This window comes from Neovison vison, chromosome 2, assembly GCF_020171115.1.
Source record: "Neovison vison isolate M4711 chromosome 2, ASM_NN_V1, whole genome shotgun sequence".
Classification (NCBI taxonomy): Eukaryota; Metazoa; Chordata; class Mammalia; order Carnivora; family Mustelidae; genus Neogale; species Neogale vison.
The window spans coordinates 92,925,046-92,950,000 of NC_058092.1; the positions used below are offsets into that span (position 1 = coordinate 92,925,046).

Here is a 24,955-nt window from a genome sequence, read left to right on the forward strand (position 1 = left end):
GGCTGGCTCAATCAGTTAAGCATCTCACTCTTGATTTCAGCTCAGGTCATGATCTCAGGGTTGTGAGTCTGAGCTCTACATCCAGCTCTGTGCTAGGCATGGAGTCTGCTTAAAATACTCTCTCCCTCTCCCAATGCCCCTTACTCCTGCCCTCTACTGGCACTTGCAAACTCATGATCTCTCTTTCCCTTTTCCCCTCTCTAAAAAAAAAAAAAAATCATGATTAAAAAAAAGGAAGGCAGCTGATACACCTGGCTGGTTCAGTCTGTTAAGTGTCTGCCTTTGACCCAGATTATGATCCCAAGGTCCTGGGATGCAGTCCTGCATCAATCTCCTTGCTCAGCAGGAAGCCTGCTTCTCCCTCTCCCTCTGCCTGCCGTTCCCCCTGCTTGTGCTCTCTCTCTGACAAATGAATAAATAAAATCTTTTTAAAAAAAATAAGAAGAAGACCGCTAATTGTGGCATAATTTTAAGCAATTTCCGAAATTATAAAAACAAAATTTTTTTAATGGACACTAGAACATTCTTCTTCAAGGAGTCCAGAGCTCATGACCTTGGACCTACTTCTGTTTAAATGTAATTTTGCACATTATTTGGCTATGCAACGAACAATAATTAAGACGGAAAGTGTTGATTGTTAACTTTCAGGATTGACCTATAAACAACACATGAAAGAATGGTTACAATAAAGAATGAAGTTGGCATTGGGGGCGCCTAGGTGGCTCAGTGGGTTAAAGCCTCTGCCTTCAGCTCAGGTCATGATCCCAGGGTCCTGGGATTGAGCCCTGCATTGGGTGCTCTGCTCAGCAGGGAGCCTGCTTCCCCCTCTCTCTCTGCCTGCCTCTCTGCCTACTTGTGATCTCTGTCTGTCAAATAAATAAATAAAGTCTTTAAAAAAAAGAATGAACTTGGCATTAACCTTGAAAATGTAAAAACAAAAGTAAGGATGACAGAATGTGGTAGGTAGAAGGGTAGAAGGTGGAAGAAAGGGGAGAAGAGCTGATATTCTCATCAAAGTATATCCAGCATGTGACTACTTCTCACCAATCCACAAGCACTCACTGCTCAGATTTACCTTTATCTCTGTCTGGGTTGCTGCAATAGCCTCCCAATCCATCCCCCTGCTTCCACCAATTTCTTTCTATACTTATCTCAACACGGAAGCTAAACAAATCTTTCTTTCTTTTTTTCTTTTTAAAGATTTTACTTACTTACTTACTTATTAGAGAGAGAGAGCGCGAGAGAACAGGGGAAGGAGCAGAGGACAGACAAGCCTTCTGAGCTGAGAGTTAAGCCAGAAGCAGGACTCAGTCCTCCAACTCTGGGATCACAACCTGAGTTAAAATCAAGAGTTGGATGCTTACCTGACTGAGCCACCCAGGCACCACCCTTGGAAGGTCTAAAAATCCTTCTAAATGCAAGTGAGACTATATTATCCTCTGCTCAAAACCTTTCAGTGGCTTCCCACTGCACCCGGAGTAAAAGTGAGAAGTCCTTATATATTTTTTTTAAAGATTTTATTTTATTTATTTGAGAGAGAGAGACAGTGAGAGAGAGAATGAGCGAGGAGAAGGTCAGAGAGCGAAGCAGACTCCCCATGGAGCTGGGAGCCCAATGTGGGACTTGATCCCGGGACTCCAGGATCACGCCCTGAGCCGGAGGCAGTCGTCCAACCAACTGCACCACCCAGGCATCCCTGAGAAGTCCTTATATTGGTCCCTATACCACCTATGTCATGTCACCCTCTGTTAGCTCTCTGAGCTCATCATCCACCACAGGGCCCTTTGCTCACTCCATTCTAGCCATACCAGCCTCCTTGTTAATCCATGAATGTGCCAGGCATGCTCTTGCTTCGAGGCCTTTGCTCTTTCTTCTGCCTGAACTCTTTTCCCTAAGATATTCACGTAGGTAACTCCCTCCCTGCCTTCACTTCTCATTAAGGCCAAATCTGACCACCCAGTTTAAAGTTGTTACTCCCACCTCCCTGACTCCTGATTCCTCTTAACCTTATTCTACTTTTTTTTCCCCCATTAAACATGTCAATGTCTACTATATAATTTATGTGTCTCAACATCCCTTCCCTCAATAGAATGTACAGACCAGTGAGGCTGGGATCTTTGTTTTTATCCTTGAGCACTTAGAATAGTGCCTACCATCATAGCAGGTACTCAAAAAACAATCATTAAATGAATTTAAGAATCAAGAGATATTATGTAAGGCTGTTGAGACAAAACCTAGATGTTTGAGTATATTATTTAAAAATACAAAAGAAACCAAAAATAAAACTATAACATCTATCAAAATTCAAGAAAGGACAGTTAAATCCTTATTTTTATTACAGGCAGAAAATAGTTGTGTTTTGTTTTTTTTTTTTTTAATTGGGAAGTCAAGAAATGGCAGCAACAGTATATAGTTGTAAGTTGAGTAGTAATTTCATGGACTATTCAAAAGAAAAGGTTATTAAAAGTAGGTGATACCTCCATGTGTGTATATATGTTTGTTATAAGCATAGAAACAAAGACTTGAAGGATACAGACCAGATTTACTTGCAGTTAGAACTTCTTAGGAGATAGTTTAAAGGAATAAAATGGTAAAAATCAATAATTATTAAAAATAATTTTAATCTTTTTACTAAATAAAGGAAGGTTATTTGCCTCTGGGAAGGAATACTGAGAAGTAGGGAAGAGATCTGTTGTTTTTCAGTGTAAATTCCTCAGCTCTGTTTTATTTTTGTCATGTACATATATGATTTTGACAAAAAATTGGAGGGAAATTTTCCACACTAGTTTTCCTCTAGCGTGGAAACAAATATCCATTAGGTTCCCAAAGCAATATCTCATTAAGGCCAAATACTGCTGATCTTGGTAATTTTCAGAGCAGGTGCTTCCAGCTGATCATAATGGCTATAAAAGGTAAAATGGGGTCAACTGGGTGGCTCAGTCTGTTAAGTGGTTGGTTTCAGTTCTTGGTTTCGGCTCAGGTCAGGATCTCACTGTTGTAGAGCCCCCTGCCGTGCTCTACACTCAGCATGGAGTCTGCTTCAGATTCTTGCTCTCTCTCACTCTCTCTCAAATAAATAAAAAAATTTTTAAAAATAAAATGAGATGAAATAACATTAAACATTTGGTTTTGAGCACTTTAACTTCCTATATACCTGTATGGATTTCAGAGTGTCACTCTATCATGCAAAAGTCTCTATTTGGTACCCCAACCTCCAAGAGGGCATGGCTTGCATGGAGCACTGGGTGTGGTGAAAAAATAATGAATACTGTTTTTCTGAAAATAAATAAATAAATAATAATTTAAAAAAAAAAAAAGAATGCCATAAAGAAAAGTTTCCAGAGAAAATTCAGTTCCCTACATTCCTGATGGCTAGAGGAAATATGGTGGTAATGAAATATGACAGAAGGGCTGGGAAGAATTAGGACTCTTTCCATTGAACTTTTGTAAGTATTCAGTATATGAAAATACTGAATAGCTATTGCTGGATGCATCAATATGTGTTGGATGCATGCTATGTATTTGTTTTTCTCCAATTTTACATAAGCTCTAGCAATCATCATCTCTTGTTTTTGACCCCATGTGATAAACTCCAACCCATTACCACTGTCTAAGAACACATTATGTACCTATGGGCTGGTGGGGGCATCACGTGGATGTGTCTGGGCACTGATGCCAACGGTTCTTCTTGAATGAAAAAGCAAAGGAGGACCTTCCCTTCCCCACCATAAGATAAACAAAATAAGCATAATAAAAAAAAAAGTCTCTATTTGAAACCAAAGGCCTCATCACGTATCAACCTGCTAGAGAATTAGGCTAGTATTTTAGCATTTGACTTCATCTTTTCCTTTTTAGATCATGTGAGTTGGTTTTGCTTCTTTATGTTTGCCAAAAGCGAAAGTAAAATGCCAAACCCAACATCTGTCCTTAAACAGGAGATTTAGTACTTTTACCTGAAAGAATATTTGTTACAACAGGACTACTGTAATCATTAAACCAAAATGACACCCAGACCTGGTTGATGGTGTAACCTTAGACAGCAAGGGCTCAGGGAACAACCTGCTTCTTCTCACTCTCACAGGGCCCTGGAGGACACAGAAACTTCTTCCACAATGCTGTCAAGAACTGGGAGGAAAGTTCTGATAATGAGGGGCTATGCTTATCTACAAAAGGTTCTACAAAACACAAAGCCTGGGATAAAAGTCCTTAGCCACTTACTCATTGGTTAGCTCTGGCATCTGATAGCAATGTTCTTCCAGTTCCTAGCAAGGCTGGAGAAGTTGATAAAGACACTATCAGCAAGACCTCAGGCAGAAGAGAAACTCTGGTTCTCAACACTGATCTTGTCACCACAGGGCAGAGAAGAACACAGTATCAGTTAATACCAAAAAATAAAAGTTTCCTTTATCTCCACAGTGTATCTCTAGGACGGGAAAGCCATTACCTTGCTTATAAAGATCAACTTACCTACAGCAAAGGTAAGGTGACAAACCATTAAAGTCACTTAAACCAGTAAGTGCTAAAATTTTATCTGTGCATTTGTGTGTGAGCTTTTGAAAAAAAAATCAAAAACTATATTGCATCCCCCATTGGATAAGTTTATTATGTAATTTATTGAGTTTATCAAACATAGAACAATTAAATTTTGGAGGACAGCTATCAAAGATAACAATGCTAGTTTTAGAATTGTTAATATTTGCCATTTTTTCTGACAACATTTATTTTACAAAGATTGGTTGCCCATTGAGGTCATTCTTGGTTCTTGGAAGAAAAACCGTATTATCACACAATTACCTATTCACCCTGCTCCATTTTCTAAAGTGATGGGGCAAGGGTCAGAAGGTGATTTTGTTTTAGAGCATTTTCAATTTCGGAAAAACTACTGTGGTGTCCAAATCTTTCAATGCTATTAAAATGCAAACTTTAAAAGCATCAGCAACCAGGAATCTTAATAAGACTGTATGCAATGCCTGTCCTTTTCAATCTCAATAATCGCAATTCCATGCAAATATTCAAGCTAGAAATCTGGGAGTAATTCTTGTCCTCTCCCTCTACCTTATTCTCCGTATGCAATCATCCCCTACACACTCTTATTGACTATAATTTAAAATATATCATAGGGCACCTGAGTGGCTCAGTTGATCATGGATCTGCCTTCAGGGTCCTGGGATCAAGCTCAGAGTCGGGCTCCCTGCTCAGTGGGGAGTTTGTTCCTCCCTCTCCTTCTGCACCTCCCCAAGCTTGTGCTCTCTTTCTCTCTCTCTCTAATAAATAAATAAAATTTAAAAAAAATAAAATATATCATAAACTTTTCATGTCTCTGATATCTGTCATTTGGGCTGCTACAACAATAATTCTTAAAGTAAAAAAAAAATACATCATGATACTTACTTCGGGTCAAGCAGTCCTTTAAACACTTAAATGTTTGTTCATTTATTCCTCTCAGCAACACCATAAGGTGTTCCGGTACCTCAACACTTAAAGATGGGGAAAATGATGCACAGAGGAGTTCAGTGACTTGCCTGAAGTCACACAACTAAGGAGGTGGATAAGCCAGAAATCACCTCCTAACTCACCCACTGCATTCACACCTGTCAGCCTATAGTCTGATAGCCACTAAGCAGCTAGTGTGATTATTTAAAACAAGTAACCTTTACGCAGGACCAGAAACTCTCCTAAGGTGAGAACAGAAAACAGCTTTCTTCTTTTCTTCCCAAAAGCTTGATCAAATCAGCTCGGCAGAAAGGTTCTTTCCTAATGCCTAGGGAAATTCCCTTGACTATTCTGGTACATTCAGTTAATCAAAATTCTTCTTATTAGTCACAAAGTAGTCTCAGTTCAGTAATAAAAACACCCAGTCTGGTGTCTTAGTTAAAACTCTGAATTTTGTTGCCCTTAATGCTTCCTCCTACTACCCACCCAAACTTCTCGGGGTGGAGGCCTTTGCAGCAAGGATCAGCAAACCTTCATTCTCTCTGCGGACCTTTAGCCAGCCAGGGGTGGAGCGGACAGAGAAGGGAGAGATAAGAGGTAGGTCTTTGACAGGCACAATTGTAATCTAGCTCTGGTATACTCTGGCCATGGCAGGTGTTTAAAGTTGACTCCTGCTCTCGGGGTTGGTTTTATGAGCACCTTGGATATCCTGCTGTGAATTCCCCTGACTATAGCTTCCTTGAAGTAGGCAAAACTTATACCTGAACTGGACACTTATGCAGAAAGCCCAGTCTCAGCCTCACCTTCTGCATCTGATGGGTCACCTGTAGCCTCTTTTGGTTAAGGTAGTCTGGTTTAGGCAGAAGGCCTCTTGGACATGATCCCGTTTTAAGTAACCCAACACATATTCCCACCAAGGATTTCATACCTTTAAGATGCCAATGAAGAGATTATAGTTACTTTCCAAACGCAGTTCTTTATTCTGATGCCATTAAACTGTTTTCCAAGTATTTCTGTGTTCCACAGAATCAGGGGCTACAAGTCAAACTCTCCATCCTGTCCACTTAAAGCCTTCCTCAGTAAGACTGAGGTGAAGTAAAACACTTGTCCCACTGGTTTCCTATGGGTGTTGGGAAGACTCACAATGCACTGAAAAATTTTTCTATGGGTAGCTTCTAAATCTCAACTAACTTCTCAGTCCCTTAAGTTTTATTCCCCTAAGACAGGCAGAGGAGTAAGACCCACAGAACTGGTTTTTAGCCCTTTCTCTGTAATTCTGCCATGAATGATCAGACTCCACACTTCACTTTGCAATGTGGGGGTCCTTGAAGGTCAGCAGAATCAGTTAGTCAGCAAGAGTCCTGGTTTAACATCCTGTTAGAAACACTAAAATATCATGTATTTCCATTGCTATTAAGATTAAATGCTAACTCTTTAATGTGTTCTATGGTGTGCTGCATGTTCTTTCTTCTACCATTCTTTGTCTTCTCATTTTGCAGCTCTCAGTTTAAATCTTATCTCATTATTACAAAGGACTTTCCTGAAATTGCTCCCCACCTTGACTCCATTAATCTCACTCATACATCTTGTTTTATTTTATCACATTTTTCACAAGTTATATAATTGCATGTTTACTAGTTTGGTCGTATTGCTAGAGACTGCTTAACTATTTACCAAAGCATTCCCTTTTTCCTCCTAGGTATACAACTGGACTACATTTCCCAGCCTCCCTTGCAGTTAGGAGCCACCCCGTGACTAAGTTCTAGCTAATGGCATATAGGCAGAAAATGGAATATAGGCAGACCACTTCCATAAAGCCTTCCAAGTTTGACTCAATTACAGCTGTGGACCTCATTTAGGAAACCCTGGTATAAGGGGACTCTACTACTTACTGATTGTATAAACTTGAGAGTTGCATATCTCCATCTGTAGAACAAAAGAATAATATCTACCTTGGAATGGTGATATTTGAACAAATGAGTACATGAAGCTGCTTAGACTAGAACAATGCCTACTACATAGTAAATGCTCAATGTGTGCTGATATCATTACTGTTATTATAGAATAGTAATACCAGCAAATATATGGAATAACAGAAATACAGATTTGCACAGTTTAAATTGATATGGTAGAAGAAACACTTTTCACTAATAAAGGAATTTAAAAATCATAACCAGTAAACATGTGTTAGGATTAACAAAGTAGAGCTTGGCTACAGGAGAGGTAAGAAATAGTGGATCAATTTAGAATTATAGTCTGAGAAACCTCTGCCAATTAAAGATCAATCAGAGATTAAAGTAAAGGAATTCTAAAAATATAGCATAGAATCCGGATTTCATTAACAACAAAAGAATCAACTTATACACAACTTTTCAGGAACACATCTACAGTGTTAAGTCAAAGCACATCTGTATTCTTCAATACAAAATGTCACTCTAATCAACAAGGACAGATAGGATCCCTTTCTTCGTGCCCTTGCCTCTTCTGTACCACATAACCACAATATCCCCATTTTACTAATAACTATCTGGGAGGCAGCAACATCCCTCTTGCTCTAGCCCCAGCTTATCACATTAGTACAAGGCCCCCACAAAGATTTCCACAAATGAACATGTGTGATTAACTAAAATACATGCTCAGAAATCAAGTCTGCACTTAATTTTTTTTATCATCACATTACTCTTTTGCATTCTTTTGCTGATGGTAAAACCATCAGGATGAGATTATGCTACAATCTTCTTTGGCCAAACTGATTTGTCAAGCATGTAGCAGTGTTCTTGTTCCCACAAAGCAACCTCCCATCTTTTCTTAGGTAGGATTCTGAAGCATGCCAAACAGAGGAAATGATACTGGGTGTCTCAGAGTACCTTCAGTCTTGGCCTTCCTCTCCCTCAAACAACAATAACAAAAATAGCTTTTTATAAAGATAGCTCTTAAGATTTGAAGGAGAATTTAAGATGTGTGATGTTAAATATGGCATTAAAGGTATTAGAATAAATATTAGGCCTTCTGCATAGTCCTACTATAATTCTTTTTACATTGAAAATTAAAAATCACAGATATGGAGGAAGGTCATGCTTAGAACATTTTGTGTTATAAATGGACTCACTTTAACAGATCATCCCTAACTACCTAGTTAGTAAGTACTCTAGTAAAACAATGATTAAACCCTAAAAAAACGACAACACTTTTTTTTCTTAACCAATTCTACTGAAACCTGAATATTCTTTCTTAGAAAAATTATATATAAAAATTATGCTCTCCAACTGGGAAATTATATTTGATTGCATTAGTCAGAATAATGACAGTATCTGTCTCTGGGCTATTTATTTGAACTATATTAACCACAACAGATTTAATCTAGAAAGCCCCTGAGTTTAAGAATTTAGAGAACACGTAAGCTAAAAGCTTAAATCAAGCCCATCCATGGATGGGCACTTTCCTTGTTGTTGTTAAAGATAAAGATCTTTTGTGCTATTTTAAAAATCTCCTTTGTTAAAGATTTTGAATGCAGTAAAAAAATCTATATACCTCAGACACTTGGCTAACCAAGAAGGTCAGGTTAAGGTTACAAGAGGCATTTGTCCAATTTATCAGTCTGAGAACATAAATATACTTAAATAATGAAGGAGACAACATTGAATATAAATAACCTGGACACTCATTATTATCACAGAGCAAAATTCAAGATGTCCCCTAGTGCAATTCCCATTTTCATCACTGGCTTCAGTTCAATCTTCAATTGAATATATATATTTCCAGAATATCATATAAATATATTTCTTCCTTACAAGAACATATTTGCTATATCAATCTTAATCTGTTTCTCCTCCTGCATTACCTAAATTAGCTTGAAGTACCACCATCCTCTCGTCATAGAGACTTAAAATATTGGAGTCATTTTTTTTTTATTTGCTCCCTTTATTCCATCATCATATGCAATAGGTTTCTGGAATCTACTGATTCTAGTTTTACAATAACCTCTCCTGAGTTCTCTCTCTCTAATGTCCCTGCTAATATCCCAATTTAGAGCCTATGGTCTCCCTGCTATAGTAACTAGCCTTCTGACTGGCCCCTCTATTAGCCTCTCCCTAACCCAATGTATAATCTTAAATACTCCTGTCAGGGCAATGTTCCTAACGAACGTCTCTGATTTTTCATTCTGTTGCTCAAACACTGCACAATCTACAAAATAAAGTCTAGACTACCCAGCCTAGCATTTAAAACCAGGTTCTGGCCACAATCTACGATTCCAGCCTGGTTTTCCTCTATTTCTTTTCCCAGCTATTTTTTCCCTTTTTCCACTCTGACTCTTCTCCCTAACCTCATACTTTTCTGCCTGTCTGCCCTGGCTCAAGACGGAAGCGGCCTTTCCTTCCTTCTCTGCATTGATAGAACCTACCCTTCCTTAAAGGCTCAAGGTCTAGCTCAATGCCACATCCTCCACAAAACATTCCCTTAATGTCTCATCTGGAACTAATTGCTTCCTCCCCTGAAGTACTCTGGTAGTTATGTAAATACCTCTTTCTCAGGTTTCTTCTGTTTTATTTTCCCTACCCTCAACTCCTTTAGAAGATTCAGCACTTGGGGCACCTGAATGGCTCAGTCAGTCAGGCATCTGACTCTTGATTTTGGCTCTGGTTGTGATCTCAGTGTTGTCTGGTAGTGCCTGGGGTTTGCACACAGTGGGCTGGGGATGCGGGCGTGTGTCTGCTTAAGATTCTCTCTCCCCCTCTGCCCCTTCCCCCCCACTCTCTCTCTCTTTCTCTCTCTAAAATAAATAAATAAATGTTAAAAGAAAAAGAAGATTGAACGATTACTGGCTTTTGTCCCCCTCTATTGAATAATTGCATACTAGTCAACTAAATAAATAAAAGTTAAATAAACAAATGGGTACAAATCCAATAAGAGACATTTAAAGCAAGTAAAAGTTTTATATAAAGAAGACAATCTAATGGATAGAAAAATCCTGGAGTTAATACTGTAGCTACATAGCAATAAAAAGAGAAAAGAACATTGAAAAGGAATGAATATTTATATTTAGATAACAATACAAAATAATCTTTCTTTTTCTTCCAGATTTTATTTAAATTCAAGTTAGTTAACATATTATAGTATAGCATTAGTTTTGGGAGTAGAATTTAATGATTCTTTACTTACATGTAACACCCACCAAGGGGTTATATGTAACATGCCACCAAGTGCCCTCCTTAATATCCATCACCCATTTAACCCATCTCCCACCCACTTCCCCCTCCAGCAATGCTGTTTATTCTCAATAGTCAAGAGTTTCTTATGGTTCACCTCCCTCTCTGTTTTTCCCTTATTTTATTTTTCCTTCACTTCCCCTATATTCTTTTGTTTTGTTTCTTTAATTCCACGTATGAGTGAAATCATATAGTATTTGTCTTTCTCTGATTTATTTCACTCGGCATAACATATTCTAGCTCCATTCACGTAGTTGCAAATGGCAAAACGTCATTCTTTTTGTTGGCTAAATAATATTCTACTATATATACCACATCTTTATCCATTCATCAGTCAATGGACATTTGGGCTCTTTCCATAGTTTAGCTATTGTTGATAGTGCTTCTATGAACATCGGATACATGAACCCTTCAAATCAGTATTTTTGTATCTTTTGGATAAATACCCAGTAGGGCAATTCCTGGTCATGGTGTAGCTCTATTTTTAATTTTTTGATGAACCCACATAATGTTTTCTGGAGTGGTTGTACCAGTTTGCATTCCCACCAATAGTATAAGAGGGTTCTCCTTTCTCCACATCCTCACCAACATCTATTGTTTCCTGTGTTGTTAATTTTAGCCATTCTGGTGGGTATAAGGTGGTACCTCATTGTGATTTTGATTTGTATTTCCCTGATGATGAATGATGTTGAGGATTTTTTCATGTGTCTGTTCCCCATAAAATAATATCTTCAAAGAAATATCTCCTCATGGTATTTATTCTGACATATTGTATTGCAAAACTTATGAGTAGTTTTTAATGGACAAACATGTCTATGTCTTTCATTTCCACCTTTTTTTATTAGGAATACTAATGAATGTTGCTGATTTATCTCCAAGTAGTTGAAGTAACATCTGAAACACTATCAACTAAAAATATGACCTGGGAGGCGATATGCGATCACTTTTGAAATGTTGTCAAATCCATTTTTTTCATAAATATCTAGCAAAGTGCTTGTACAAAAGAAACACTCCTAAATAGTGAATGAATGAATCTACAAAATAAGAGTTCTGGTAGTATTCATTAGCTACTATCTCTGAAAGATAATGCTGTAGTTAGAAATCAAGCCAAGAATGAGCTGGACAGAAAATAGGTGCTCAGTAAATATTTGTTGAGTTTAATTCACATAATTTTAGAACTAGAGTGGATCTTAGAGTTGATTTACCTTCTGGTAATTACTTTCTCTTCTGTGCTTTTTGCCTATGTTTATTGAAGCACATGAATTAGCAAGTGTTTATTTAGATTTTCTCTATGTTAACTCTTTGAATGCAAAGACATTGTGATGACTCCCATGTAGCCTGATGCTTGGCATGTTGTAGGTACTCAAATGTTTTGTGAGTGATAGTAAGACTAGAATTCTGCTGTCCAGTATGGTAGCCATTAGCCATAGGTGGCTATTTAAATTAATTAGAATGAAATGCAATTTAAATTCAATTATTTAATCATACAAGCCACATCTAAAGTATTCGATAGCCACGTGTGGCTAGTGACTACCATACTGAACAGACCAGAGACTACTTCCATGTAGAAAGTTCAATTGGACCGTGCTGGTCTAGACTATTTCCCTCATTTTGGAGAACAAAATGAGCTTGGGGAAGGTGTCACCATTCAGAATCAAATCAGCAAAAGCAGAACTGGAATTAAAACCTGGAACTTCTTTTTTTAAATTTTTTTATAAACATATAATGTATTAGCCCCAGGGGTACAGGTCTGTGTAAAACCTGGAACTTCTAAATCAATGTCCATCATTGTTATATAGTAACTGATTCATTTCAGAGCCCAAATTGAATGTTAGCCCTAACTTAAAGCTGGTGATATTATGGAAGGCATGATGGTCTTTGTCTTATGATTGTCATAGAAGATATTTTATTTTTCTATTGCAATTTATCAATTTACTTGTTTTTATAAACAGAAAAAAATATAACAGATTAAAAAAAAGTTCTTAGAAGCTCTGTACCTCTGCTGTAAAACTACAAAATAATGCTAATTTTAAAAATGTTTTCCAAGGGTACCTGGGTGGCTCAGGCCTTAAGCATCTGCCTTTGGCTCAAGTCATGATCTTGGAGTCCTGAGATGGAGTCCCACATCAGGCTCCCTGCTCAGTGGTAAGTCTGCTTCTCCCTCTGACCCTCACCCCGCTTGCGTTGTGTCTCTCTCTCTCTCTCTCTTCCTCTCTCTCAAATAAATAAATAAAGTCTTTTAAATAGAAAATGTTTTCTAGATGACTAGCTAAACAAAATGTTATTGTATCTGGCCTTCTGCCAATTTACTTAGAAAATGCATAGAATAGATTCTGATATGATGGTTGCTTTTTTAGTTTGGTTTCTTTAAAGCATTTCTCTTTGGTTTACTAAATTGAAAAAAATTTGGATCAAAATCAACAAATTAATACGGTTTGCTCAGATTTGGGATTCAAGTTTGGTTTGGTGTGAATTCTTAGAAGATTTTCTCAGGTTTGTTGTTGTTGTTTTTTTTTTTTTTTTTGAAAGCATCAGTAATTTCTGAAATGCTCTTAGAGATAGAGTCTTATTTTCTACAACTTCCATACGATATTTACTTTTGAAATTATTATTTACTATTGTCTGGAAAGAGAAATCTAGTTCTGCCTGATAAGGATAATTATAAAGAGATGAAGAAGTAATCATTGCCATAGCTACCTTAATATTAGATTTTGAAGGAAACAAGGGAAGAAAGGACCAAATCAGGGTTTAAGGCATCCCCCAAAAGCTATCAGTCTAGAGCATTTAGGCTATAACACTTGCTCAACGAAAGAACCCATCTTAGTCCTCTGTAGTTATGCCCCAACTGGAAAGAAGTTGTTGACTAAATGTTGTGGTTTCAGATAGAAAAGTGTACAATTCAGTGTGTGTTTTTGAGAGCCACAAAGGCAATCTTCCATCTTTCTATAGAAATTTGAAAAAAGGTAGAAAGACAGTGATGAAAGAAATCAAGTTTTAGAGTTAATAGAGGCAACTCAGAAAGTAATCTATCTACTTCTTTCTTTGAAAACCTTCTTTCTTTCATTAGGGAAACCAGTATTTAAGACAACTACATATCAGTACTTAGGTATCAGTGATGTTCCTATTTAACTGCAGGACCGAAGAAGAGGGTATGATTTTATTACCATACTTCCTTTGATATGAAATTAAAAAGCTTTTACTTGGCTAGGAATGTTATTCAAACTCTTATATCATTCTCTTATTATCATTCTTTAATAACCTTAGTTTGGTTTTGGGCAATAGAAAATTAAGGCAAGTATTTGATTTAACATTTTTTAAAATATGTACTTTTTTTAAGCAATGCAATATAACAGTATTTCCCTCAAATGAACAATGTATAGGGAAAAAAATGTTATGGACTCCCAAAGTTAATTTAAATTATTATAATTACAATGTTTCCTAAATCTATGTTAAACATAAAACTAGAAATCCTATAAAACAACATGAATTTACCAATTAAATATTACATAATGTCCTAAACAGATGTTTCAAGTTAGTGACAATAGTTGAATGTTCATTTATTCAGCAAACATTTATTTGAGGATCTACTCTGTTCTAGCCACAGAGTTATGTAATTCTAGCTAGCACAATAAGTGCATCCCAAATTTCAGTGGCTTTAAAAATTAAATGCTTAAGCAATAAGCCACTCACAGAATGACAGGTATTACATGATTCCATTCATATAAGGTTCCGAGAGTAGTCATATTCACAGAGATGGAAAATAGAATGGTGGTGTCCAGGGGCTGGGGCATAGGGGAAATCAAGAGTTATGATTTAATACATAAAAAGTGTTAGTTGGGATGATAAAAAATTCCTATAGATGGATGATGGTGATGGTTGCACAACAATGTGAATATACTTTGTACACTTCGTGCACACTTATCAATGGTTAAATGGTTAAGTTCTATATTTATTTTACCATAATCTTTAAAAGTAATTTTTAAAAAATCACGCCCACAAAATTAGTGCTAATTTCTCAGTCACCACGCAGACCAATATTCTGGTCAGGGGTTTGGGAGAATGAATGAGGGGCTCTGTTATAAGCTGCTGACAGAAAGACCCAGGCTGGTGAAGGCTTTCTTGTCTTTAGCACCCGGCTTGTAAGGCCAAATTGACATCAACATCCAGACATTCAATGAGGAAAGAATGAAAGAATTACATGCATGAGGTTTTTATGGACCAGGCCTGGAAGTTGCACACATTCAATTGGCTGGAACTCAATCATGCCAAAGAGACTGGAAAATATAATCTGCATACTCAGGAAGAAGAGAAAACATGTTTGGTGATGACCTAGCACTCTATGACATAGTCCATCCATTTGGTCATCAAATATCTATTTCACCTGGGGTGCCTGGCTGGCTCAGTCAGAAGGGCATGAGAGTCTTTTTTTTTTTTTTTTTTTAATTTAATTGAGAGAGAGAGAGAGGTGGGAGGAGCAGAGGGTGAAGAGCAAGTAGACTACACTGAGCCTCAGGTCAGGACCTGAGCCAAAATCTAGAGTCGGATGCTTAACCGACCAAGCCATCCAGACACCCCAGAAGTACATGAGACTAGATCTCAGAGTAATGAGTCTGACACACACACACACACACACACACACACACACATACATTTTCTCCTTCTTCTGAAATGGTATGCTCACTCCCTCTGCAAGGGAAATAACCTAATATCTGACTCAGTCACTTCATCAGGTTGAAAGTACAGGATCTCCAGGTAACTACACATGCTTCTCCATCAGCTCTGGATACAACTCTGTATTATCTTGTGATCTGGTGATTCTCAAACAGGGGTGGCTTGTCCCCGAGGGAATATTAGGCAAGGTCTAGAGACATTTTTTATTGTCACAACTGGGAAGGAGAGGGCACCTAGGGGGTAGAGGCCAGGGATGCTGCTAAACATTGTACAATGCACAGGACGTCCTCCCACAACAAAGAATTGTCTGGTTCAATGTGTCGGTAGTGCCAAGGGTGAGAAACTCACTGTGACCTATAACCTCATAAGAGATCTTCCCACCACACCTAATATATAATTATGGAACTAATGTATTGCAGCAAATACTTGCAGGGGGGAAGGAAGAGAAAGGGAAACACTGGCCCACTGCAAAGATGCAATTCTGTCTGGAGGCATCCTGAGGGCCCTGAACTGGCAGTGGGGGAGGGTCACAAGCTAAACCTTGCTTCTACATTCTGTAATACTGTTCTCTGTCGTCACTGGCTCTACCCTCTGAAAGCTTTTCCTCTAAGCCCATATGTGAAGTAGGTGTGGGGAAACATGAATTTGTTGTAAATAGTACAGCTTTTAATACAGGCAAATTGTTTCTTTAGCCATACGGTTCCTCAAAATCTGAAAGCTTTCTGATCTATTTGCATCCGATCAGTTCCCTAGGCCTGTAATACTAAAGTTCTTTCCTAGAGACAATTCTCAATCCTAACTTATTTCTTGCTATGCTTCTCCCTCTCTCAGAGGGCTAGCGGACTTAAATGTGAAGTCCACACCCTAAATCTAACCTTTGCCGCATGGCTGAATTTTAATGGGGGCTTGTTGCTCAAAAGCTCTTTCAATCCTTTCCTATTCTTTGAAGTATAGAGCAGTCAGTTTTTCCAATCCCTTGAGGCTCCAAGTTTTTGTACATTCTGTATTCCTTTTCATTTATGCTTGCATATCTGCTTATTATTGCATGAGCTCATCTCATTTTTCTAGTATCTTGCTAAATGTAGCCAGTAAATTTAACCTACTAATGTTTTACTTTCCAACCTCTTCTAGAGCTATGGGCTTTGTAGTCACCTTATTTGCCTTCTCAAATACTGCACAAAAATTTTTTACCAAATGTCTTGCCATGGGTTTCCATTCCAGCTCCTAATAGTAGTTTTCTTGCTGTCTATTGCTTGCCTAATTTTAGATTTACATGACAACACCCTATTCTGTAACAATTTCTGTATTAAGGCAATGCTAGCTATTAAGGCAAACATACTTCAAAAGGTCACAGTAAAATTTGTTTCTTGCCCACAGTCACTTAGGGACCCAGGCTTTTAAAGGCTCTGTCATCTTCAACAAGTAACTTCAAAAAAGTTCCCCTTGACACTGAATTCCAACCAGCAGAGACCAGAAGAGAAAAAGGATCACGGGTAGGAGGTTTCTGTGAGCCAGGCCTGGAATTGGTGCCATTATTTCTTCTCACATTCCACGGGCCAATAGAATTTAAGTAAAAGTAGAGTTTGCATCTTTCAGGAGTGTTTTTGAAGGGAGGGAATATACCTCTCTTCCCTCCAGCTTCTTGCTGGCTGGAAATGAGAAATTGTGCTGGAAGTCAAGCAGCCATCTTAGACCGCAGGGTGAAAAGCATATGTTAAGGATGATGGAAAAACAGAGCTGAGATCCCTGAGAACCATGGAGCTCTCCTACTAGCTTTGGACTGTTTACCTCCTGATTTTGATTAAGAGAGAAATGAGCTTCTGACATATTTAAGACACTGTCTATTGAGTTTTATGTGTAGCTTAACCTAACTTTAACTTACATAATTATTCTCTAATTGTTTGGTATGGTTACTTTTTCTTTTGCCTACTCCTTTTAGTTGAAGACCTTTAATACTTGCTTCTATAGCAGAAGAGACTACCAAATCTCTGACACAAGTAGTCTTAGCTCATGTCTACCATCTTTATTGTTTTACCTCAGAGGTAATACACTTAGGATTGGTCCAAAATTCAGAACAGTTCAAGCAGCATTTATTGAATATCCACTAATGCCAGGTACTGGGTGAGGTCATCCTCTATGGGCTGCATCTCCCAGGTCCCTTTGCCCTCTGGCTTCGGAACATGGGAGGTACCAGCAGGAGATCAGCAGGCAGAAAGTGAGAGAGGTCAGGATATTTATCCTCCCTCCTTTCAGCTCCCAACAGACTGTGTGGTCCTCACCCAGTCCTCAGTAGAGTCCTTTCATTTAACTTTCCTCATTTAAACACTTTGAGTATGATGTCTGTTTTTCGCTTGGGCTTTAATTCATACAAGTTATTTCATAATCAAACCATGGATCAAAAAGAGAGTACTAGACTCCCTTCCTCCAGCTGGAGCTCTTTATAAAATGCAAATCAGGCCCCTTCACATTCCTCTGTGTTAAAACTTCAATGGTTGACTAATACATCCCTGTCATAACACCCCACTGTAAGTTGCAGCCAGACTGAACAACTTTCAGTTCCTCCTGCAACGTGGTCTCTCTTCCTTTGAGTCTTTGCACATGCAGTACTTTCTTCCTCGAAACTGCTCCCTACCCCCCACCCCATTATTCAGACATCAGTGCAAATGTCCATAACATTTTTTTATTTTCCATAAACCTACTTATCCTACTTAGAGGCTATTATGTACTCCCAAGGCAGCCTCTATTCACCATCATATACAGATAGTACTCAGTGTTATATTGCACTGCCACTGCCTGCATATTTGTGTCCTCCATTAGACTGTAAAGATATTGAACAGGGACTGCAGCTCAGATCTCTAGGACCTATTAAGGTGCTTGGTACATAACAGGTTCTCAATAAATCTTAGATAGTACCTAAATGTTATTGAAAAAGCTTGAACCCTCCTCCATTAGCCACTGCCCTGTCTCTTTTCATTCACTGACAAAAATCATAAAAGATAGTTTTTAGTGACCCACTCTTCATGACTACCTTCCATTTACTTCCCAGACCATTTTAATCTTACTTTGCCACCATTTTTTATAGGGACTTCTCTTGCCAATAGTACCAAGGACCTCCTCGCTCTTCAATTTAATAGATTCTTTTTTTTTTTACGATTTTATTTATTTATTTGACAGACAGAGATCACAAGTAGGCAGAGAGGCAGGCAGAGAGAAAGAGGAGGAAGCAGACTCCCTGCCGAGCAGAGAGCCCGATGTGGGGCTCGATGCGGGGCTCGATCCCAGGACTCTGGGATCATGACCTGAGCCGAAGGCAGAGGCTTTAACCCACTGAGCCACCCAGGCGCCCCTAATAGATTCTTTTCAGTCCAAATCCTCTAGGAATGCTCTGCAGCACTTCTGGAAACTCCTTCTGTTGTCTGGGAATCATGGATCTGTCTCTCTCTCTCATTGATTTGTTTGCATATCTATGCTATCCTCCATTCATTTATAAGTCCCCATATGTCTTCTTCATTTCTATCTCTAGCCCCAAGCATAGTAGTATAGTACCTGGCACATAGTAGGTCTTAATAACTATGAATGTTAAATGATTAAAACTCTTGGTTTTCAGGTAATTGCTCTTCCTCCTCCCCACCTCCCTTCCTTCTTTCTTCTTATTTTTTCCATCTCTCTTTCTTGATCTCCTCCTTCTCTGATTGTTCTCAGGCCCCTCAGACTTCTCTTCTTCCATCTACCCATTAAATATTCTTCAGAATATTTTATTCACCTTTGGGGGCTTCAGCCTTCAGGAAATACTCTAATTTCCTCATGTTTTCAATCTCAACCTTTCACCTGAGCTAAGGCTGCCCTTCTCTCCCTGGATATCTCATAGGCAGTTCAAATAATGCTTCCATTTCCAACCTGCCCTCCTCCTGCTTCCAAAACTCAGCCAATGGAATTAACATGCATCTCTATGTCCAAGTTACAAACCCCAAAGTCTCCTTATCTCTTCCAACTGCTTTTTGTCTCCTGCCCTCCTGGGCAGCCAGTTTTATCCACCACCAAATCCCCAGGCCCAACTCCTAAATCTGCCTCTGGGTCTTCTTTTTCTTGCACCTAGAACATCCCAGGCAAATCCTACACATTCTTTGAAATTCAGAACACAGATTAACTTTGCCTAATTGCTTCCTCTTCTAAGTTCTAGACAAATTGCTTACTTATTCTGAACAAACACAACCTGATGTGAGATTTAGTTTTTAATGAATGATTTACATATGTCTCTCACTAGATGGTAAAATTCTTGAAGGCGGGTTTTTGTCTTCATTTTTTTGATCACTTGGTGTAGCCAGTGACTGACATTCTAGGGGATTAAAAAGTATTTTATATGAATGAAGGCCTTAATAATTGAGTGAACTGGGAAGGAGAATCTCTGCAGTTACAGGCTTTCAGAGATTAGTGGCAATCTTGAGTTAAAAGGGCAATAACTCAGTCTGAAAAAACTAACTTTATGTAACCAAGTGGGCAACATATATTGTAACAACATACACAAGCCTATGGAAGGAAGGTAATTGCTCTGCATCTTAGACTTTATTTTCAGGCTTTTCAGTTCTCCGTTATGGACAGCCGTATTTTAAAAGGTAAGGTATTGTATTTTACCCCTCCTGTACTCTTTTATCCTGGGGGACAGGAATTAAAATATAAATAAGAGAAAATGCCTAAAGCAGTGCAGTGCCTGACCACCTGGAAGACCCTCAACGCATTTTAATCCCTTTCCTTTTTCCTACCTCGTCCTCATTTTATATTAGAAGCCTTGTGAATTTAGAGTATCTAAACCATATTTTAGTTTAAGATTTCAATTTGACGTAAACAACGTCGTGGAGATTCTGATTAGCCCTATTAACCCATGACTCTCAAACCCAAGAGGAAAAAAAAAAAAATCTCGAGGGGGAGGGGAAACAGGAGGCGGAGCAAAAACTGAAACCAGGCCGAGAGGAAGCTGTAGAAGGAAGCTCCTTTTTGGTTGGGTTTGTCTTTTTTTAACCCCAGAGAGGCGTGACGCTCTAACTGCCGTCGTGGGTCAGTTTCCCGGCGAAGCGCCCGCCCGCCCCGAATTTCCTCGCCCGCCCTCTCGCTTCCGCCCCGCGGTGCGCTGCTGGGCGCCGCCACTGGGGGCGCCTTGGGCCCCGTGGCTCTGAGGCGGCGGCGGCAGCGGCGGTCTTCCAGTCTTCGCCTTTCCCAGCTCTCAGACGGGCGGCGGCGGCGGCGACCAGCTGCACACCGAAAGGGCACCCACAGCCCAGGCGAGCTGCAGCACGACCGCTCCCCGCGGGCGGGCAGGGTCCGCGCCGCCGCGCTCCGGCCAGGGCTGCCGCGAGAGGCGGCGGCTGCGGCCCCTGCCCCGGCTCCGGCCGGCCCGCGGCGCCCTCCGGCCGCGCCCCCGCGCGCAGCTCGCGGCCCCGGCCATGGGGCTGCGCGGGCTCGGGGCTCCGGTGAGCTGAGGCGGCGGCGCCGGCCCGCGCGCCCCTTGGGGCCGCCCCCGCATCCCGCTCGCCGGCGTCTGGCGCTCATGATGATGAAGAAGAAGAAGTTTAAGTTTAAGGTGGACTTCGAGCTGGAAGAGCTCTCCTCGGTGCCCTTCGTCAATGGGGTCCTCTTCTGCAAGATGCGGCTGCTGGACGGCGGCAGCTTCACCGCAGAGTCCCCCAGGTAACGCGCCCTCCGCGCCCCGGCGAGCCGCTGCGCCCGCCCCGCTGGGGTTTCTTCGATGGGCAGCTTGTCGTTGCTTGGCCCATTTGCTCTCTTCTCTTTCTCTAGAGCTTCTCTTTCTCTAGAGACCGGTCTGAAATCAGGAGTTCATTGATCTGCACAAAGTGCTTCGCAAATGGGTCCATCTCGGCTGGGCTTGGCTCCTGTCTCCTGATTCCAGATGGTTCCTGGTATCTGCGCTTCCCTCCTCAGTGCTCTAGGAATGGGAGCCACGGCCAGAAGGGAGAGAATACTTCTGGTTTCTCTTAAGACATCTTCATATTTGCGAAATGTAAAATGGAACTCGAATTGTTGTTGCAAAACCAAAAAGAACCCAAACTGCTTGAGTTTCAAGAGTCCTGGCCCTGGTCAGAAACATGTGCTTAGCGTAACTCCTTTTCTCTTGGTGCTTACTCGGGGACTCAGAAGCCCAGGATGCAACCACGGTAGGCCCTATCAGGCTTGACTTAAGTCAAGTGTTCCCTGGCCAGGAGACACCAGTTTGTGCCTCATAGGAGCGCTGCGTCTCCAGTTACGCGCTAACACTCACTGAATTACCAGTCTTGAGGTTGCCACTAGTGGCTCTCAGTGTGAAGGACTTAGAACCAGAAGGAGAGCCCAGACCTGCCCTCATTTTGAAATGAGGCCCTGGGCATTCTCCGGGAGAGTCATTGGCAGGTTACAGAATGAAGCCAAGGGTGATAGTGTTCCTTGAGTCACTTAAGGTCTGTTTGGCAGGTTGACAGATTTACCCTTAAGTTAGTTTTCCTTAAGAAAATAGGAGATTTATGGAATTTTTTAAAAATGAATTTTAAAGTTCCTGAGATCAAGGGAAGAGATGGACAGTTGATGCTTATTTTGCCTAAATTTACGACTCATAGACTTTATTTTTATCCTAGAAATATTCTTTCTTTTTACCTGTCATCCCTACTAGTGTAAACCCAGAAGGTCAATGGGTTTTGAAATTGGGGTCAGAAAATTGGCTGCGGTGGCAACGCTGAAGCCTATAGATGCCAGAAAATGTAAATGCCTAGTTGGCCAAAGCAAAGGATATATAAAGCGTTATCGACTCTCAGAATTAAAAAAACAGTTACCCGAGGATACTTTTTAAGATTAAACTGTGCTGCCAAATCTTTTGTGGTTATCCAGCTAATTAATTGCACTACAATCATAACACACTGGTGAGAGAACAGTGTAACTTAAAATGGTACAGCAAATATTGTACCAGCTCCTCAAGTGTGGAAAAGCCAAAACCAATTCTTGAATGTCCTGTGGGTGCAAATGACTATCTTACCCTGGGTCTTACCCTTTTCTTTCCGGGTCCCACCTGGCCACTTCGGGCTGTTAGACCAGCTCTTTTGGGTCAGTGGTGACACCTGGTGGTCAGGGTACTCTCTCTCTTACCTCTTTCTCCCTCAGATTATTGATTTGGCTTGCTACTCACAAATCAAGTTACTCCAGTATTGCACACAGCCATTTATTAAGCAAATACGTGTAGGTTGGGTCCTTTAAGTATATTATCTTATTTCATGCTGATAGCTAACCTGTAAGGTAGGGATTCCCATTTCGTGGATGAATAAACTGAGAGTCAGAAGGCTCAACTTAACCAAGGCCTGCAGATCTGGTAAGTAAAATGTCAGAATCTTGATACAGGTCTGCCTGATTTCAAACAGATTGATGCCAGATGAAGGAGAAAATTATGTGTTGTGCTGAATGGGGAGATTCCTAATAGTTTTAATAAGCAAAGGGTGTAATTTGATTTCTAATTTGCAAGAGTTGGAAAAAACAGAGTTTTCTGGGTTCAATTTACCCCTTTCTCTTCCAACAAAAATGTGGTCTTAATAAAAATCAGTAAGGTTAAGAATAATGCTCTATATAGCCAAACAAACAAAAATCCCTACAGTTTGGAAGGAAATGACTCATAATAAGGAATCTGTGCCTTGTTAGTTAGAGGTAACTGGTGTAAATAAAGCTAAGAGCAAGGATTTAGAATGAGGCCAATCTGAACCTGAATCCCAACTCCATGATAAACTTGGGTGGGTTGCTCAGTTTCTCAATTTCCATCTATAAAATAAAAACAATCATTGGCATGTAGGGTTGCTTTGAGGAATTTTAGGAAGATGATGTACTGAAAACAGCTCTCACAGTGCACTAGCACCCAGTCAACATTTTTAAAAAAGATCGATTTGTCAGAGAGAGAGAGAGAGAGTTCACGAGAGTACACACAAGCAGGGTGAGTGTCAGGTAGAGGGAAAGGCAGGCTCAGCGCAAAGCAAGGAGCCCAGTGTGGGACTTGATCCGATGACCCTGGGACCATGACCTGAGTTGAAAGCAGACACTTAACCGACTGAGTCATCCAGGTACCTACATCTAATCAACATTTGAAGAGAAGACAAAGAGCTTGTCCAAGAGGGTTTGCTTCCTTTAAGATATTGATACTTGATTCCTTTATTCTGACAACTATAAGAGTGTTGGTTTGAAAAAGATCTAATTTTTACAAGAAAAAAAAAATTGAAACACTTAAGGATGTGAATTACTTTTAAATTGCATAACTCAATTCTTGGATGCCAGTCTAGGCATTGCATCTCTGATTAAATGCTAGATTTTAATTAAAAAAAAAAAATAAGGGGCACCTAGGGGGCTCAGTCGATTGTGTCCCATTCTTGATTTCGGCTCAAGTCATGATCTCAATGTCCTGAGATCAAGCCCCGATCTGTCTCCATGCTCACTGTAGATTCTTCTTGTCCTCGCACTTTGCTCTTCCCTCTCTAAAATAAATAAATTAAATCTTAAATCTTTACGATAAAAAAACTTGTTGCCAACCCACCCCCCAAAAAACACTTTATATGCCTCTTATAAATCAAATGGTTAACACTATAACATTTCTCCCTTAAAAATATGAAATTAACTACATAGAAAAGGGTTAACATAGCAGGCCCAAGACTACTTTTCTTAGAAAGACCTGCTTACAGTGTTTTTGCTGGCATCTGAGAACCAGTTCCCTATACTGGTTCAAAACTTTTTTGAGTGTCTCCCTGTGCCTAGACTACAAACAATGTGAATTTTGGTCTCTGCCGGGGGGAGAGTGTCTGTACGACCAGCCCCCAAATAAGCTTCCTTGGTAGACAATATGTGTTCCTGTAATTCTATGCTGGAGAAACTGAGTTCTGGGTGACTCTACTAGGAGAGGACTCTTAGAAGCTTCTACTTGGTTTCCCATGACTTTGGTCCATGGACCTTTTAGTAGGCTTTACTGATTCTGCTTTTGTATTCTGTTTTGTATCATTTCACTATAATAAATCTTAGCCATGGGGCTCCTGGCTGGCTAAGTTGGTGGAGCATGCAACTCTTGATCTCGGGGTTGTGAGTTTGAGCCTCATTATTAAAGATTATTAAAAAAAAAAATCTTAGACACGAATACGACTATATGCCAAGTCCTATGAGGCTTCCTAATGGACCCCTCAACCTGGGGATGGTCTTGGGCATCACTGATACATGAATGTATGTAAAATAATAATTCATTTTTTAGAAAAAAGGCTTAGAGGTACATTGTAAATTATAGGTATATTTGACTTTAGACAGAAACTAAAGAGGCAGATCATTCATTGTTCAGCACATGTTAAATGAACATTTACCAGGTTTCAAGCTGTGTGGCAGGGATTCTGAGAAGCATAACAAATATAAAGGCCCCATAAGGGAATTAGCTCTACTTAATGAAATTAGATCATAGATATATAATTACTTGACAGTAGGAGACAATATGATTTAGTGCCTAATCAATGGGTCAGTTTGTGAGTGTTGTTGAAATTCTACAGGAAAAGAATTTATTTGCAGCTGTAATGGTTATGGAAAAGGACAGTAGCTTTTCAGCTGAGCAAGCTGGGAGGATGAATTTGCATTAACAGGGAAGTGAGGGTGAGAGG

At 39.8% G+C, this 24,955-nt stretch overlaps 1 protein-coding gene across 1 annotated transcript in view; it reads left to right on the forward strand.

Moving 5' to 3' along the window:
- Window positions 1-20,792: 20,792 nt before the first annotated feature.
- Window positions 20,793-24,955, forward strand: part of FAM102B (family with sequence similarity 102 member B) — a 102,132-nt gene continuing 97,969 nt past the window's right edge. Inside the window, exon 1 of the mRNA XM_044238802.1 lies at window positions 20,793-20,993. Coding sequence (XP_044094737.1) covers window positions 20,854-20,993 — 140 coding nt within the window. The 5' untranslated portion in view covers window positions 20,793-20,853. The remainder of the gene's footprint in view (window positions 20,994-24,955) is intronic.